We start from the raw sequence: 19,128 nt of genomic DNA on the forward strand, positions 1-19,128 counted from the left end.
CGTTTTGGAAGAAAATAAATGACTTACCTTAACTCAATATTACGGCATTTTCATGATGATTTATCATCAGGAACTTTGCAATATGGGTATGTTTGGTATGGGGAACTGCCCAAAAATCGAAAGTAAAAGGAAGTTTATTAGCCTTCGCTATTTATATATGAGAGACTGAGAGCAAGAGTGGATTAAAATTTTGTTCAGAGCAAAAGTGGGTTAAAATATTCCCTTAGATCCGAAATGGTATATTTATCAAAACTTCAGGCAAAGCGGGTCAAATATCATTTAGCGCAAAAATTGTTCGACAAAATTTTCAGAGCAAGAATGGTATAGAATATTAACCCATTTTTGTGGTACGAAAATAATACATAGGTTCATAACAGGTGTTCAGAATATTTCTTATTCGGACTTGTGAACAGAAATCGTAAGATTTTGGATCCGTATAGGTCAGCAGACACCGAAAATTGACCATTGGCGCCATTTGGAATCCAAGATGGTGACTTCCGGTTACCACAAAATAGTGAGAACCACCATCAATATGGGTGTCATTTGAAAGGATATGGTCAGCAGACACCGAAAATTGACCATTAGCGCCATTTTGAAATCCAAGATGGCGACTTCCGGTTACCACAAAATAGTGAAAACCACCATCAATATGGGTATCATTTGAAAGAATGTGGTCAGCAGACATCGAAAATTGATGGATTTGATTGATTTGATTGATTTGATTGATTTGATTGATTTGATTGATTTGATTGATTTGATTGATTTGATTGATTTGATTGATTTGATTGATTTGATTGATTTGATTGATTTGATTGATTTGATTGATTTGATTGATTTGATTGATTTGATTGATTTGATTGATTTGATTGATTTGATTGATTTGATTGATTTGATTGATTTGATTGATTTGATTGATTTGATTGATTTGATTGATTTGATTGATTTGATTGATTTGATTGATTTGATTGATTTGATTGATATGATTGATATGATTGATATGATTGATTTGATTGATTTGATTGATTTGATTGATTGTTTTCAATTTGATTGATTTCATAGCTTTCATTGTTTTCATTGATTTAATTGATTGTATTGATTGCATTAATTTCAATGATTTGATTGATCGCATTGATTGCATTGATTTCATTGATTGTATTGATTTCATTGTTTTTATTGATTTCTTTGAAGTCATTAATTTCAATTTCAACATTGTTACATTAGCATCAACGACTTTCCCGAATCAAAAATATCTACATTTATCGGTTTCATACGATTATTCACCAAGAAAGGTAGCCATTTTGAATTTCGTGTCCGTTTCTTGGTTTTTAATATGGTAAAGAACATCAATTGTGAATCGTTAACAATCGCCCAGAACCTGACATTTCGATATTGCCCCATCGACTCTCAACAACTAACCTTATTCAATTCAGTTGTTCAGTTGTTTATTCGGCAGCACTGCACATGAATTTACTGCCTCTTCTTTCAACCGAAGCACCGCGTACAGAAAAAAACCAGGTTCGGTTTTCTAAAGCCGAACCGACACCGCTGTTTAGAATACATTAACACCAGTTGAAAATCGTGCACACATGTAAACGGTGCTGAGTGACTCGGTTTGATTTTCAAAACCGACACTCGGTCGAGGTTGTCATTTCGTTTACCGTGTGAACGAAATCAAAACCGCACACGATGTGGATCGCTCGTTTACACGTGTTGAGACTTTGAGCACCATACCAGTGACTGTACGTACCGGTTGGTTTTCTTACCCACCTCTGGTATTACAGCATTTTTTTTATTGTTACATTACAATGAAAAACAATGTTATTCTGGAAAATTTACAATGGAAATATAATCACATTTGTTGTTTCTACATCCAATTTCATTGTAAACCCGATTTTTACATGGAAAAAGGGGGGTCGTTAAGGGATGTAACAATGAAAAAATTGATCTTTTCCCATACATTCTGAAATCAAAAACATCGATTTACATTGTTTTTCCTCGGTTTTTCCGTTGTAGATTTTGGAGGCATGAAGGACTGTATCATAAGTATATTGATGTTACAACAAAAGTTGTTGTTAACAAATAAAACTGTTGTAAATTCAACGTTTCTACGATCAATTTCGATATTACTTTCTGTTCGGGATTTCAACTAAACGTTTTGTTGTTTCAAAAAGGCCCGATTCTTCTGCGTGTGGGACCTGTAACGAGAAAACTGCTGGGGTCACAAGCATTCATGCAAAATAGATGATTTTTGCAACGCGCCGAATAATGTCATGTCAAATAAAAGTGACAGTTCAAGTTAAAAAAAACTCGCGATTCGTTGCATCACAAAATTTTTTATCGCGATTTTTTTTCGTATCAAGCATTAAAAACTTATTCTATTCTTCCGTGTGAAAGTGTGCGGTGCCGCTAGGCTCAATAATTGAAACAAATTGTGTACAATTTGCTTAACAATACTATCGTCTCTGTGTGTTTTCTATCGCCTAGCTCGTCTCGTTATGCCCAACATTCCAGTGCTGGTCGCTGTCGTCGGTTGATTGTGCACGGGATGAAGTTGTTCACTTACTCGCAAGTGGTGGGTAAAATCAATCTATATCTGCGCAAAAATGTAAGAGATCAATCGCCAAAGATCCTACGTCTGTGGGCTACCCAATGCGAGTTCGTGTTTGCTCAGCAGTTGCGAAGAAGTCAACAGATTTTTGCTCTGTATGCAAAGATCTGGGAGGAGCGAGCTTTGCGGGAGCTACTTCGTCGGTTCCGTGGTCAGGTGGGTTCAGAGTAACCTATTCATATGTCGATTTGATTTGATTCAACACGAATTTGTGGCCTGAAATTAAAAATTGGATAATCTTTGTTTCGCGAGGAACATTTCGATCAACACCCAACGAGTATTCTCTTTTCAGGTCCAACGTCACGCGAAAGGCTTCCTGCTATCGTCAGCTACGCTGCTGTCGTTCGACTGGGAGAGAGAACGCATTGAATATGATGACGTTAAAGATTATTTCGATGATTTCAACTTTCTAGATCGTCTGCAGAAGGAAACAATCTTCTGTCCTCGGTGCCAGAGACGGAAAGAAATCGACGGACAGGTGGAGGGTATTCGTTACTGTAGCTGCCCCAAGAATGTTACCGATATGCTATCAAAGGAACAGAACAAGTTTACCGCCTGGGAGCCGTACATAGAGCAGAAAAGTATGATTACCTGGCGCCAGGAGGTTAAACCGGGACTTTACGCCTATAAAGGTTAGTTGAGAAACTATTTTCAAGCTCACAATTTATTGGATATTTAATTTCGAATTAATGTTTCCTAGTCTATGTCGAGTATCCAGACATTACCGCAGACGATTTTCTTCATGTCCAAACCGACGTTGAGTATAGGAAAAAATGGGACAACACTGCGGTTAGTTTGGAAATTATTGACGAAGATGTTGGCAAAGGATCGAACAGTCACATTATCTACTGGGAAATGCTTTGGCCGGTAAATCATACAAGTTTTACATCTCTATCGAAAACATTCTACAACGAACTATATTTTAGAAATTATTTGCCAACCGCGACTATGTGTACAATCGGCGCTACTTCGTCGATCGTTCTAAGAAAGTTATCGTAATTGTAAATAAAAGCGTCCAGCATCCAAAGTGTCCTGTAAAAGCAAACAATCGGCGTGTTAATGAGTACTGGAGCTTCATGGTCATCAAACCGACCACTACTTTCAACAAACCGGGAGTATCTTTCATCCTAACGTATTTCGATAATCCGGGCTTGTCCATCCCGAGATACATTACCAACTGGGTAGCCAAAAAACAGATGCCCGATTTTCTGCACCAACTTCACCGGGCCACGGTTGAGTATGCAGCTGCGAAAAAACACAGCGAAACGAGAGTGGTATGTTAACTCTGTAGTTTGTTCAGTGACCGATCGATAATTTTGCTTATCTTGCTCTAGGTTGAGTTTTGGGATAGACATCGCGATCCAGGTTTTGAGTATCCACCCGATTGGCTGCCTGGATTTAGCAGCGAGGATTATCAGGAGGCAAAAAGTGAACAAGAAAGCAATATTACTCTTCAAGAAGGTAGATTTTTTCACCATCCCAAACACACATTCCCTTATCACACTGTTTGCCAGTAATAATACGCGTTTACTCCTGTATTCTACATGAGTTCATAATTTTTGTTTTCTTGTTGCTCTTTTTCACGATCATGTTTTCATGCTTACTCATATTCTGGACGGTGCCATCCGTACGTTGTCGGTTACGCGTGGAATGACTCACTATCGACTGTTTTAACTTATCAACTTACCTGTCGACCAAACAATTGTAGCAGTTGAAAAGAAGATGAAATTTTGGCGTTACATTATTTTTAGAATCAAGTGAATCGCCGTAGTTTGATGCGTCTAAGCGAAAAGGTGACTATCCTTAACACTTATCGGTATTTGATATTTCTAATAAGACCAGACGAGACTATTTTAGACAACTGTCAACTTTGCTAAGCGAGCAATTAGAACAAAAGGACAATTATTTACAAATAATTCTATCGGTGCATTATTAGTACCTATTTAAATTGTTGAAAATTTACCATTTATGCCATGAAAATAATTTGAATTATTTCATACAAAACATTTGGAATGAGCTGGTTGGTCCACCTTCCTTTTCTGAACTGTCCCATTCCTGCCGCCACCTTACCATCGAATCGATTCTCACCGTCCTCCTCGCGTTTCTGGTGATTCTCCGATTATAGCACTCGATATTCTCCGCTAGGGTGATGCAAATGGGGACAATCCAAGCAAAAACGCATACTGCGACTCAACTGTGGATTGATCGTTTCTTTCAAAATTCGTTTTGTTTGAACGGTCTACTGTGTACACTAAACGACTTGAACAGGACGAGACACCACTAAAAAGCAATACAACGTCACTAATATCACTGTTCTAATAAAATCCTTAAGCTTGACATACATACCTCACACTCACACAATTAGCATTCATGCGAAATTGTTACTTAAAACATTAAATCAAATATTTGCTTTTTTCTGTTATCATCAAGTCAATCCCAATTTCCAACCTACGGCAAACGAAGCAAACTTGCGCAGTGACCAGTCTGTCGATAACGGGGAGCAGAGCATTAAAACCAATAATCAACCAGCGTCATCCCAAGCAGCAGTTGCCATCACACCAGGAACCACACCAATAACAACAACAACAACAGCAACGGCAGCACAAGACGATTGCGCAGCCCAGAAAACTTCCTGGTGGAGCTATCTCTATTCGTATTTGTATTTTATTTAAAAGTTGAAAGCAGATTACCGCTTCATTGTAACGAGATCATGACTTTGCTGAGTTCCTGTATTTTTTATCTAGTTGTATTCGTTTCGCTGGGCTTGCCACCGAACTTTTCAATTCGTCTGATAGCCCGCGCCCGTACCTGATAGCGAACAATAAGGAACTGAATCAAGCTCTGTTCCAAAGAGACGGGCACCCTTGTATCTTTATCGCATAACAGCTTTAGTTAGTTCGTAACATCGTGAATTAGCGAACAAGAGGCATTAACCAAACGGAAGGAAATGAGGCTTATCGACTGTTGCTGCGCTCAGGTCGGCGTTATTTGATTTCACTGCACACGGTACAATAAGTACTGGCCGACTGACTGATCGAACTATGGCTGAGTAGCGGAAGGCAAATTGTGGTATGAAACGCATCAACATACTTACCAGCAAAGTGCATACCAAAAATTGTGATTACAAAAAAAAAAATACATCTACAACTATACTGTTAGAAAAAAAACATGTAACGAACCAAATACGGAGTCCTGAAAAAAAGCAATGCAATATTTCTCAATTTTAAGAAATTGTGAGTCAACGAGTTATTATTTTTTTTTACTTACAACATACAACTATTACATTGTTTCGAAATTGATTATGTTAAGAATTCTTCTTGTTAAGACTACTTACGATTGTATTTAATACTCAAGAGTTAGGTTGTCTCCGAAGAAACATTGTTGATAACTGAAAGTGCTAAAATTAGAATGATCTGTAGATATGTAGCAATCGTTGGGCGGTTTATGTATTCTAAGCTATATCCGAAGGCATTCGATATTTGTTGCCATTATCATCATCGCGATCGGGTGTTCCGACTCTTCTAGGATCTCTGCTAAACATTTCAGTAATCTGACGTGTTTTATTAGCCTTCCGCTGTACGCATGTTTGTATACATGGTACAGTTCTTGTATGCACCAGTCTACATTTTCTATTGTGCTGTCGAGTATTGAGCGATTCTCCTTTTAAACCCGTCGAGTACACGATAGTTTGCCTCCTTCAACGTACATTCCTCATAACTATACAACGTAAAAGCGCATGTCAGTGATTAATACAGATTAGGTTTTGTGCGTGGCTACAGATTACACTACTATAGCTCATCGCGCAAAGCGTTGAACATCATATTCGCAGCTGCCTGTTTATCGCGCGGCTTTCATCAATATAGCAGGTCACTAATGTTCCAAGTTATATGATCTAGTCAACAATCTCATACTATAAGTCTACCTTCTCATCTCGCTCAGAATAGAAGCTAAAGTGCTCAACAGAGACCGGCAAAGCAATCAAGTGTGTCTCTTTGCAATAGCGATGTCTACTGCACAAACAATATATCGTTGCCCAACCTACTCACAGCGATTTTTCTTGTTGCCAATAACACACGATCTATTAATTACGCATGAATCGTTAAATGTGGGTCAATGACGACTTCAGTTTACTTGCTGCTTCTGCCGCAGTCAGACCTATATTTAGTGAATAACAGGGTTCTCAATCTACACGGAAAAAATCCGTTCATAAATTCATGAACGATGGTCACGATTTCATGAACTGAACGATTTACGAAAACCGTGGCCAAGTTCCTGAAATTATGAATAATAAACCTCGTACTCATGAAACTATTTGTGTTTTCTAAAAACCAGGTCCACCCGGAATATTTACATGGCGTTACATTAGAATGTTTGGTTGGGTTACTGTTGTTTTTCCCTGGACATATTTAGTTTTTGTTGTGATTCTTGTTCATGATTTGGGAATACACAGTCGACAGTCAAATGTTGTCCAGATTTCAAGAGCTTATTCGCGATTCTTGGGAATTCTCATGACGTGATCGGGATTAAAGTTCATGATTTCAAGATCTTAGTCGCGATGTTCGTAATTTTTATTCACGCTATCATGATAGTTTAGTTATGAGTAGAGTGATTCATGTTCATGATTTGAGGATCTTTGTCACGAATTTTTAAAGGTTTCTGTCACGAGTTGTGCAGGCATGGGAAAAATAATTTCACGAAACGATCAATTTGAAATCATTCACCAACATGCTCTTACTGTGAAACCCGATCTCGGCAACCCTTCTTGTGCAGAGTTACGCGTTCGTGCGAAAGCGAGAAGCAAAACACAGAACTGAAAAAAAGTGACAGCGCCCGGCTATGATTCATTCTCCATCGCATATGTAGTGTTTTGAATGAAAGCAGAAAGGATCGCAAATGAATGCATTCATTCATTCACAAAGATTCATTTCAAAACATTCACCGGATCGTTCTAATAAAAAAAAAACTTGTCGTTCTTGTTTATAGACCTATGAAATTTTTACTTGGTGATCTCTTATTGTTAAGTAAGTAGTTTGCAATGTACTGGTGGAAAAAAATAACTTAAAACGATTCCGTGCATATCACAATATCAATTTCAAGTGGATTGTAGTGCAATCTACTTCTCAACATTGATTATAGTGTACACAACGTTGGTGTACATTTGCACTATAAAGTTGACCTAACCCAACCAGAGAATACAATGTCACATTCATTTGTGAACTAAAAGTTGATTCACTTGTGAATGTTTACAGTACAATCTTCCGATTCAATCCGCGAATGAAGAACACGATCTTCTTCATTCAACATAGTACGTGTCATTCCTTTACTTGGCTCACATCTTCGAAAGTTCATCTCTACCTACGTTCAGTTGTGTTCTTTTGGAGAGTTTTAGTCGGATCGTGAATAAACGACTGGCTGCTGTCAAAGCAATGAGCGGATTCGCCAAGAATCATGCGAATGAATGATAATTCCCATCCCTGGTTGTGTGCTTTGTCTTCACGATTTCAGGATTTTAGTCGCGATTTTTGTAACTTCTGTTCCTGTTATCGTGATATTTTAGTCATGAATAGAGCAATTCATGTTCATGATTTCAGGATATTGGTCACGATTTTAGATATTTTTGTCACTAGTTGTGTGATTTGTGTTCATGGTTTCAGGATCTTAGTCACGATTTTCGTAATTTCTGTTCATGTTATTATGATATTTTAGTTTAGAGCTGTAGAGTCATAATCGAACCATATACCCTCACATGCCAACCGTATCAAGATAACGACGAAGAGACTACACGAGCGAGAGAGAGAAAACAACACGCAGAAAAATAATTTTTATTCTCAAATATTATAAAGGTTGAAACAACAAATTTTCCAAGTTGTTCTGTGTTCAATCAAAAAATATGCTGATTTAAATAAAAATTTTTGTTGAAATCGCTCTGAAAAATTTATTAGATCAAACATGGAAAACAGTCAAATCTAAAAGATATTATGTTGATCTCATCAGAATAAAACACCAAAACAAAATATAATTTTGTTGTTTCAATATGTTTGTTTTGTTATTTTAAATACAAACAATATTTGAATCAATGCATATCAAATGTTGAATAAAAAATCATTTTGTTAGTTCAATTTCTACCTTTATTGTTTTAAAAGTATTAATTATTTAAATCAATGCATGTGAAGCGTTGAAGCAAAAGCAATTTTATTGACTCACTAGCATTATTTCAGGGAGTGAATGCAATTTTATTTTTTGCAGGGCATATGCTGCCCATCACCGACCTTTGACCCTTCCGATAAACGTCATATTATTTTGTGTAATGTTTTGAAAGTCCATGGAGTGCCATTTGAGTTTTCGATTCGTCTGCCGACACCATCGATTACAGGGCCAATTTGAGGAACAGAATATGTGGTTTTGGTTTCCTGTTACTTAAGGACGAGGAAATAATCCGCACACGCTTGTACAAAAAGCTGCAAATTGTGACCCATGATATTGAAAGGTTGGCGTGATCTGAATCTACTCGTACGCGCATGTGTTGACTATCGCTGGAAAGAAAAATATGGAGAGAGGTTAACTAAAGTAAAATGGAACAAAGTCCTAGGAACAAACCCACGATTTGCTTTAGTTAATAATCGGTAAGCACTGTGCGGTTTGTTCACGATAGAATTCATGATATCCTACTGTACCTGCGAGACGTTTTTGTACGGCTCGTGCTAAAGATGATTATTAGAAAGCATCGATACCACCATTTTGTCGCGTCAGGATTAAAGGTGTTTTGCCTGGAGAAACAACTTGGAGTTCCGTTTAGAGGGATCCCCCAGTTACATCGTCATTCATCTTTGATTCAATTTTATTCTAGGCGAGTACAGAGATGTATTCGTCACAAATGTCCTTCCCAAGGTCTTTTCTGTTTACAATCACGATCAAATGATTGACGACCGTTTTCTGGTGTTCGGCGACGAAATCACGTCCATTGAAGGCCGCTAATAGTGCAGGAAGATTTAGAATTGTGTCATTCTAACGTCATCAGATCATATAGACGTAGTTTTTCATACATTCAAGCGTTCATATAGATGCTTCCGACGGGAAGGTAGAACTTTGTTTTATGTTAACTTCCGTTTCCTGGAAAAATACTGTGTGAGACAAGACTTCATTGATGCGAGAAGCGACTTACCACTGTGAGATAATAATCTGTGTAGTACCTTCTTGCTGTGGGGTAACAACATGCCTCTCAAAACGTTGCTTTGGAATGAACATTGTGCCAAAGATATGATTAAAGAAGCTTACGTATCGCTGGTAGAAACCCAATTTTTATTGCCACACGTAATACTACGACGGTCTACTCACGGAATAATAGTACCGTTGCTTACTTTCAGTTCGTTGCTTTGTGAAGCACCCAAATGCTCGCTGTATATCGAATTCAATTATAAACTCATCGCACTACGTATCCGACAGTAACTTAGGATGGTTTCGGGTTTTCCGGAATCCAACTCTCCTGATCCAGTATTAATGCGATTAGCCCGTTTTCTTCAGTAGGAGAAGCACATGGGAACAACTTTTTCATTTGTTGGAAGAAACTTTCATTTCTTTGTGTCAATACATCAAGGTTTGTTGAAATTATGCAATGAGTCTTTTCGAATCAATCAGTAGCAGACTTTGCTTCAATCACTATCTTTTTGTGAAATAAATAATAATTTTGTTGACCTTCGAAGATCACAGGTAATAAAACTTGCAAGATTGATTCAATAGATATTTTGGTTATTCTAACCCAAAAATGTAATTTGGTTCAATCAATTCCTTGATTGAACACAACAAAATTTTTAGATTAAAAATAAAGAAATGATTTGTTGTATCAAACATGGACAATTATTTTGCGTGAAGCGAGACAACAGAATCCGAATGAGCGACATAGCGGCAAAGGTATTATGAGTTAGTCAGGTGGTATCAATTGTAAGGAGAGGACGCAATAAAACCACGCGCGTGGCGTTTGCAAATAAAGAGTGGTGTTGGAAGTTTATTTTTAAAACGGTCCGAATAGAACCCCATACTTCAACCCCCAACGGATTCTACAATTGGCGCAGCCGGTAAGTAATAAACCGAATTTCAGCGATAATACATATTGACATTGTGTTTCAAGTGCGACTCCGAATTTGTGTAAAACCTCCCGTATTTTGCCAGGTATAGAAAAGCTTGCGCTTATTTATGTGTTCCTTTTTTTCAAAAAGCAATTAGTGTTGATAAAAGAATGGCTATAATTGAAGCTAAAGAAACTGTGTAAATTGCAAGCACGCTCTTAAAGAAAATGGCGGTCGTAGCACCTAGCATTGCATTCAAAATACAGTCATGTGTTAGTGGAGCAAATTTTGTTTAGTATTGAAACACATTACCATCAAAGACTGCCCGACAATAAAATAGCATTATTTATCAGTTATATTTGTCTACAGTAGAAGTGTATCAATACTAAAGGCGAGTCCGGTTCAAGACCGTAGCGCCGATCGAAAAGTGAAAGCGAGTTCGACTGAGGGTCGCACTACACTAATACTAATGGCGAAGCTATTTGAAAACCATAACACCAGAGTAAAGAAAGAGAAAGAGAGAATGTGAGTCCGACTGAAGGTCGTAGCACACCTATACTAAAGGCGAGACCGGTTGGAGACCGTAGCGCCGATTGAAAAACTAGAGCGAGTTCGACAGAGGGTCGTACCACACCAATACTTAAGGCGAGTCCAGTTGAAGACCGTAGCGCCGATCGAAAAGTAGAGCGAGTTAGTGATGGGCATTATGAAAAATAAAATCGATTTTGCTACATCGATTCTTTTTATTCGAAAAATCGAACTGAAAATATCGATTTCACGAGGTAAAGAAATCGTTTGTCGAAAAATCGCGTCCTTTTCAATGGGAACTTTTGGAAAATCGATTTTATTGAATCAATTACATCAAATATATCAAAACCTGATATTTAAGCCTAAAAAAAGACATTTTTTCACGATTGTAGTATAATCGATTATTGCATTTGTTTGATTTTTGCAGTTGGATTTTGAAAAGCAGTGGCCATTGGAATCGTTCAATGATTCAGTTGATGCGTCTGATTCACGCCGCGAGTGGGAGGAATGGCTGAGAGCTTTCGAGCTCATACTCGAACTGAAAAACGTCGAATCACAACACGACAAGTTGATTTTCATGCTCGCTCGAGGTGGCCGCGGGCTCCAACGGATTTACTATAACTTGAGATCAGTGCCGCATGAAATCCACCCAGAACCAGTAAAAGTGCCCCTTGCCCCACTCGAGACACCGGAATACGACAATGCCGTAAAGCGCCTGAATAATTTCTTTGTCGGGAAACGCAATGAACGAGTTGAACTGGAGGTGTTTCGCTCCATGAAACAAACATCCGACGAGTCGTTCAACCAATTTATATTGAGGCTACGAACACAAGCGGCCCGCTGTGATTTCCACGAACGCGAAGAAAGAGAGATTTTGCAGCAGGTGACGGGACGAACGCGTTCGGGACAAAGGTCTCGAAAGCATCATGAACCTTGATGAACTGGCCAATTATGCAGTCAACAGAGAAATATTAGCTAAACAGAAGGAGAAGCAACACCCGTTCGTGGCAGAACCAATCACGTCCTCCGTTGCTTACGTGAAGCAGGGAATCAGTGCAAATGGAAATTCACAAACGTACCGCAGTAAGGCATTGGTGACGAATAGATCCACTGGTGTTGAGTGTGATCGTTGTGGATCGTGGAAGCATCGTGACTGCTTCGCTCGGAACGCACGGTGCAACAGGTGTGGAAATATGGGTCACTTTGAACGGAAATGTAAAACGTCGCGCCAAACCCGACGAAATGGACCAGTCAAACTTCGTCCGTGGAAACGCACAAATGAAACTAATGCTGTACGCGAGAATAATCATTCCAAGGAGGAACAGGTTCACTACGCCAAGTCAAATGATTCATGGAAGGTACAATAACTTTGATATGTCGTAATCATACTATTATTGAAATTGGCCTTGAGCGTCGTAGAATCCAAGAAACAGAATTGAAATTTGAAATTAACAATAAACATAATGAATTTAAAAAAAATATCATTGATAATATTATTATTCACAACAGGATGACGTCAACAACAATGGTCTCATTACTTGTAAAATCGATCGTACCCCTGTAGTCTTTTTAATAGATTCGGGGGCTGCTATTAATACGGTCACTGAGGATAGTTGGTTTACGCTTGTCGAGGACAAAGCTGTCATATACAAAGGTACCACTGCGATCGTCGCGTTACCGCCTACGCTAGCCAAGCGCCCTTAGAAGTGTCGTTGATCTTTGAGGCATGGATATCGGTGAATGAATACAAACCAACAACTTACGCTGAGTTTTTCGTTGTTAAGGGAGCCAGGAAGTCACTTTTAAGTAAACGAACAGCAGAAGAACTGAAAGTCTTGAAAGTTGGACTGGACGTGTATAATATCGACACGATATGTAAAGCATTCCCTAAATTTCCCAACATTCAAGTTAAACTATCGATCGATAGTAGTGTCCCTCCCAAGAAATTGGCATACTTGCGAATTCCAGCAGCTATGGAAGATAAGGTAGATCTGAAAATAAAACAAATGTTGAATAGCGACATTATTGAACCAGTCGTTGGTCCTCCAGATTGGATTTCCCCTATGGTTGTAGTGCCTAAGGGCAAAGATGATATTCGCTTGTGTATTAACATGAGATATCCTAACCAAGCAATACAGCGTGAACATTACCCCCTTCCAATGATCGATACACTTCTGAACAAACTTAGAAGTTCGACATTCTTTTCCAAACTTGACATTACATCGGCTTTTCACCACATAGAACTGCATCCAGAATCGCGTGGAATCACGACCTTTATGACAAATAGAGGCCTGATGAGATACAAAAGACTGATGTTCGGCATCAATTGTGCACCGGAAATATTCCAGCGAGTGATGTGTGGAATGTTATCTGGCATAGAAGGTGTTATAGTCTACATTGACGATATCGTGGTTGCAGGGAAAACTAAGGAACAACATGACGAAAGGTTAAAAGAAGTGCTATCAGTACTTCGTGAAAATAACGCAACACTTAATAAACAGAAATGCTTGATTGGAGTCCACGTCAGCGCAGCCGGAATTAGTCCATCGGAGGAGAATATATCAGCTATTCGAAATTTCAGAGAACCAGAGACAGTACAGGAGGTTCGCAGTTTCTTGGGCCTGATAAATTTTGTAGGGCAGTTTATTCCCCATTTGTCCATAAAAACCGAACCTTTGCGTGAATTCATGAGAGGCGATGTTGACGTCTTCGGTGAGGTTCAACGAAGAGCATTCAACGACCTTCGAAACGAACTATCCAACACTGTTCGCAGACTAGGATTTTTCGACCCTAACGACAGCACTGAACTATATGTTGATGCATCTGCTGTAGGACTTGGAGCTGTTCTCACTCAGAGAGACAACTTGAACACACCTCGAATAGTAAGCTTTGCATCGAAAGGACTGACAAAAGCAGAGAGAGTTTATCCTCAAACTCAGCGTGAAGCTCTTGCAGTCGTTTGGGCCGTGAAAAAATTTTATCCTTATTTATTTGGAACGAAATTCACCATCTACTCTGACCATAAAACACTGAAATACATTTATGGAGGTAAGCACCGGGATGGCAAGCGCGCTTGCTCAAGAGCAGAAGGCTGGGCACTCCGTCTACAACCATATAATTTTGACATTAAGCAAATACCGGGTTCGAATAGCTGTCACGGTTATGTCCAGTCCAGTCTGAGGTACCGTTTGATGAGGAATCTGAGCATTATCTGTGTACTATTGGAGATGAAATGACAGCAATCACATTGAGTGAAATTCAAACTGCAACAGCCAATGATGAAATGTTAAGCGCCGTCATAGAAGCCATTCACACCCAAAGTTGGCCTTCAAATCTGATCCACTACCAGTCATTTTCGAAAGAACTTGGAATAATTGATGGCGTGGTAGTTCGAGATGATCGAATTGTTCTCTCTGGTAAGCTCAGGCTTAGAGCGCTTAATATCGCACATTGGGGTCATCCAGGAGTTGTCAGTATGCGTCGGATCCTTCGTGAAAAAGTATGGTGGCCTTACATGGATAGAGATATTAGTGATCGAATCCAGGGCTGCGCCGGGTGCGCAGCGGTAGGCAATCAAGGGCCTCCGGAACCAATGATACGTAAGGAAATGCCAGATCGCCCATGGCAGGAAATTGCAATTGATTTTTTTCTCTGCGAAGGTATGCGCAACATTCCTTGTAATCGTTGATTACTATAGTCGCTTCTTGAAGATTATCGAGATGAAAGGTACAACGGCAGCCAAAACTATTGACGCTCTTGAAACCGTATTTGTTGAACAATCATATCCAGAGTCAATTCGTAGTGACAATGGGCCGCCTTTTGCTAGTGAAGAATTTTCAAACTACTGCATTCGGAAGAATATAAGATTGATTCGTACTATTCCTTACTGGCCGCAAATGAATGGTTTAGTCGAGAGACAGAATCAAGGAATTTTGCGTGCTCTGAGAATCGCTAAAGCAATTAACGCTGACTGGCGTGCTGCTGTCAAAGACCATGTTCACATGTACAATACAACTCCTCATACAATGACTGGCAAAGCACCTATGGAAATGTTAACCGGAAGACCGGTCAAGGATTTGTTACCTTCCTTGAGGACTGAACCATATTGGAATCGCGATGAAGGTGCCCGTGACAGTGACGCTAAAAAAAGATGAAAGGGAAGATCTATGCAGACAATCGTAGACATGCAAAAGCATCCGAAATCGTTGAAGGCGATACTGTCTTGCTGAAAAATTTTGAAACCGGGAAGCTGGAGCCAAACTTTAAGATGGAAACATTTAAGGTCATCAAGAAAAATGGGATCGACACAATCGTGGAAAATGAAGAAGGCGTGAGATATCGACGATCTGTATCACATCTGAAGAAGTGGATCAAACCGCAACCAGAAATGAAGCAAACATCCTAGTGAGAAATTTTGGTTTTTACCAAATTTTCCTCCTTAGGGTGAAATATAGCATAGTATCACCACAAAATAATTCGTCAACTAACCCACAGCTACCAAACACTGGCATGACGGATGGGAGAGATTTACCAGAAAAGAGAAGTGGATCTGGGGATGATCAAGTTGGAGATGAAGACGGATTTAATCCAAAGCGTCCAAGAAGGACTAAGAAGTTGCCGGCGCGATATCATTAGTGGGTAATATGTGTTGTTTGTATATTTATATATCCATTTAACTGAACTCCGCTAGCGAATGACGGATCCCAATAGTAGCATGTCTGTAATAACATACGTACATGGAACTATTGAGATCCAGAGCTACAGGTCCAAAGCCCTGGTAAAGGAGGATGGTTGTGATGATCCGGGCCGAGATCACCACGTAAAGCAAGGTAGGGCATAACCCCAATTCCAAGGCGTGAAGCGACCCGTGCCGAGGGATGAGTGATCGAGGGGGTGAAAAAGATGCTCGATCGTTAACGGAGCCTGTGGGGTACCTGGGCAACCCCCACAGTAAGCGTCCCTTACCACGCTAATGCGGAGCTCTGGCGTGGCGGACATATATTTCTCGCGCTACTCGTGGGACTATACATGGAGGCAAACAAAAATAAAAATAAACAGACGGAGGTGCCAAACCCCTTCGCAAGAGGTGGTTTGGCGAGGTCTCCCCCCCGTGGGGAGAGTAGTGGAGCGATGAGTGCTGCACCCGAAAGCACCAGCGACCCCCCAGCAGCGGTAGGCAATACCCCTACCAATGCATCGGAGGGGCCAATAGCTGCGATGCGCAAAGTAGCGAAGCAACTCGATGCTATAATCGACTTCGCTAGCGCAAAGCAGAACATAGCCAAGGAGTTGAAGTTGAGCCTTCTGGAGCTCCGGAAAGCTGTTCGTGTCGCAAGACAGGAACAGCAGGCATATGTTGAGAGGGTGGAATGTCGGGAGAGGCCCGACAGAGAAACCCAGACAGTGGCCTCCAATAGGGAGGAAAGAGAGAAGGTCAATAGAGGTTCACAGACAGTGGCCTTTACCTTCTACGGAGCAGCCACGTCGATCGGAGCGGCGACCGAGTTCCCCTCGAAGGGAAAAGGAAAGGGCAATCGCAAGACGGCATCGAATGCGAAGCGCCCTAGGAAGTCGCCAGGAGAGGGTGCCAAAACCGACACCACTCGGCGTGCAACCGTCAAGGTCAAACGCCGCCTGGGTGAGGTAAGCGAGGGCGAGAGTGACCTCGCTGTGGAGAGCGATGGTACCAGCAACCCGGCACAACCGGGGCAGGGGGGCTCAAACCCCTGGACGCTGGTTACCAAGAAAAAGCCGGCACCGAAACCGGAGGTACCGCGGCCTGCGAGGAAGGCCAAGGACAGAGGCGAAGCCTTGTGGTTAAAAACCGACAAGGACAAATACGCCGATGTCCTTAAATCGATGAAGGCGGCCGAAAGCCTCTCGGCCCTTGGGCAGGATGTGCGTAGCGTAAGACGCACCAACACGGGAGAGATGCTCCTGGTGCTGAAGCGAGGCGCACAATCAAGTGCAATATATAAGGCCTTGGCTCAAGAGGTCCTTGGCGAGGGCGCCCAAATTAGGTCGCTAGGTGCGGAAACAACTCTCCAGTGCAAGCACTTGGACGAGTTCGCGACCGCAGAAGACGTCGTCGCAGCCGTCAAGGAGCACTGCGGCGTCACAATCGAGCGGGCCTCTGTGCGATTGAGGGACGGACCCTCTGGCACCCAAGTAGCCTACCTCAGGCTACTCAATGCGGATGCCAAAAAGGTAACCGAGAAAGGGAAGCTGAAGATCGGCTGGTCGGTATGCCCTATTAGTATACCCCAGCCGCCTTCAGTGGACAGGTGCTATCGGTGCCTAGAATCCGGCCATAAAGCTTACGAATGCAAAGGCCTAGACAGGAGCAAGCTATGTCGTCGATGCGGCGAGGAGGGGCATAAAGAGCGGGGGTGCACTAAGGCATATAAGTGCCTTATCTGCACCGCTAAGAAGCAAGCCCATAAACATGCTATGGGCGGACCTTCGTGTCCCTTCGGCGAGTTAAATAAGAAGAAGCCGTGAGAGTCACACAGCTAAATCTTAACCATTGTGCAGCAGCCCAGCAGCTGCTGTGGCAGTCGGTCTCGGAGTCGAGGACAGATGTCGCCCTCTTATCAGACCCGTACAGCATCCCTGCCGGCAACGGCAATTGGGTGTCGGACGGGTCTGGAATGGTGGCAATCTGTACAACGGGAAGGTTCCCGGTTCAAGAGGTAATACACCCCTCCGCCGAGGGTGTGGCGATTGCCAAGATCAATGGTGTGTTCTATTGCAGCTGCTACGCCCCACCAAGGTGGCCAATAGAACAGTTCTACCAGATGATCGACAGGCTCTCGTCGGACCTCGTGGGCCGGAAACCGGTAGTAATAGCGGGAGACTTCAACGCTTGGGCAGTGGAGTGGGGCAGCCGCTGTACAAATAGCAGGGGTCAAGCGCTAATGGAAGCGTTTGCGAAACTCGATACTGTGCTAGCTAATGATGGCTCCGCTAGTACATTCCGTAGAAACGGAGTGGAGGCGTGGATTGATTTGACCTTTGCCAGCCCGAGTCTGGCTCCAGGCATGGAATGGAGGGTAGACGAAGGCTACACCCATAGCGATCATTTAGCAATCCGCTTTAAGATCAACTATGGTGTGCAGCATCCGAGGACGGGAAATCCCTGTCAGGTAAGCGGGTGGAAGTCCAATCACTTCGACAGCGAAGCTTTCACCGCGGCCCTGGGACTGGAGGCCAACACCGACAGTCTAAGCGGGGATGCGCTGGTAGCTGTTCTATCACGCGCGTGCGACGCCACTATGCCGAGAAAAACACTGCCAAGAAACGGTAGATGCCCGGTATACTGGTGGAGCGCCGAGATTGCAGCTCTACGGTCAGCCTGTCTCAGAGCTAGACGTAGGATGCAAAGAGCTCGCACCGAGGATGCAAGAGAGAACCGCCGTGAAGTGTTTCGAGCTGCGAAATTAGCCCTTAACAAGGCTATTAAAAGCAGCAAGAGAGCGTGTTTCGACAACCTGTGTGAGAGTGCCAACGCAAATCCGTGGGGTGACGCCTACCGGATTGTGATGGCCAAGACCAAAGGGGGCTCCTCACCCCCAGAACGGTCTCCGGACCGGTTGGCAACGATTATCGAAGTACTCTTCCCGTCTCGAGCCACAAGCCCCTGGCCACCTGCACTACGAGACAGTGCGGGCACGGTCGAAATGGTGGCTCCAGTGACGAATGAAGAACTACTCGCAGTGGCTAAATCCCTACCAATGAACAAAGCTCCAGGGCCGGATGGAGTTCCAAACAACGCTCTTAAGGCAGCGATCATAGCGAACCCGAACATGTTCAGGCTAGCTATGCAGAGATGCCTTGATGAGTGCCGTTTCCCCGATAGATGGAAAAGGCAGAAACTGGTGCTGTTGCCGAAGCCCGGGAAGCCGCCAGGCGACCCATCGGCGTACAGAC

General features: G+C 41.9%; 1 protein-coding gene and 1 long non-coding RNA gene across 3 annotated transcripts; one reads left to right on the plus strand and one right to left on the minus strand.

Moving 5' to 3' along the window:
• The first annotated feature begins 2,283 nt into the window (after positions 1 to 2,283).
• On the plus strand, positions 2,284 to 6,034 carry LOC131691807 (stAR-related lipid transfer protein 7, mitochondrial). 2 transcript variants are annotated; one of them, XM_058978468.1, is made up of 7 exons: positions 2,284 to 2,764; positions 2,901 to 3,240; positions 3,309 to 3,475; positions 3,535 to 3,882; positions 3,943 to 4,069; positions 4,317 to 4,401; positions 5,039 to 5,176. In XM_058978468.1, exons 1-6 carry the CDS (start codon positions 2,546 to 2,548, stop codon positions 4,367 to 4,369), a joined length of 1,254 nt encoding a protein of 417 aa, XP_058834451.1. In that variant the 5' UTR covers positions 2,284 to 2,545; the 3' UTR covers positions 4,370 to 4,401; positions 5,039 to 5,176. The 2 variants fall into 2 exon arrangements, with proteins under 2 accessions (XP_058834451.1, XP_058834450.1); XM_058978467.1 differs by lacking the exon at positions 4,317 to 4,401 and having other exon boundaries at positions 5,039 to 6,034.
• Positions 6,035 to 8,813: 2,779 nt separating this feature from the next.
• On the minus strand, positions 8,814 to 10,136 carry LOC131691813 (uncharacterized). The gene is made up of 3 exons (XR_009305858.1): positions 9,771 to 10,136; positions 9,283 to 9,718; positions 8,814 to 9,141 (listed from the first exon to the last, which is right to left on the minus strand). It is a non-coding gene; the product is annotated as an uncharacterized LOC131691813 (long non-coding RNA).
• Between the last annotated feature and the right edge of the window lie 8,992 nt (positions 10,137 to 19,128).

Source organism: Topomyia yanbarensis, chromosome 3 (genome assembly GCF_030247195.1).
Source record: "Topomyia yanbarensis strain Yona2022 chromosome 3, ASM3024719v1, whole genome shotgun sequence".
NCBI classification, from domain to species: domain Eukaryota; kingdom Metazoa; phylum Arthropoda; class Insecta; order Diptera; family Culicidae; genus Topomyia; species Topomyia yanbarensis.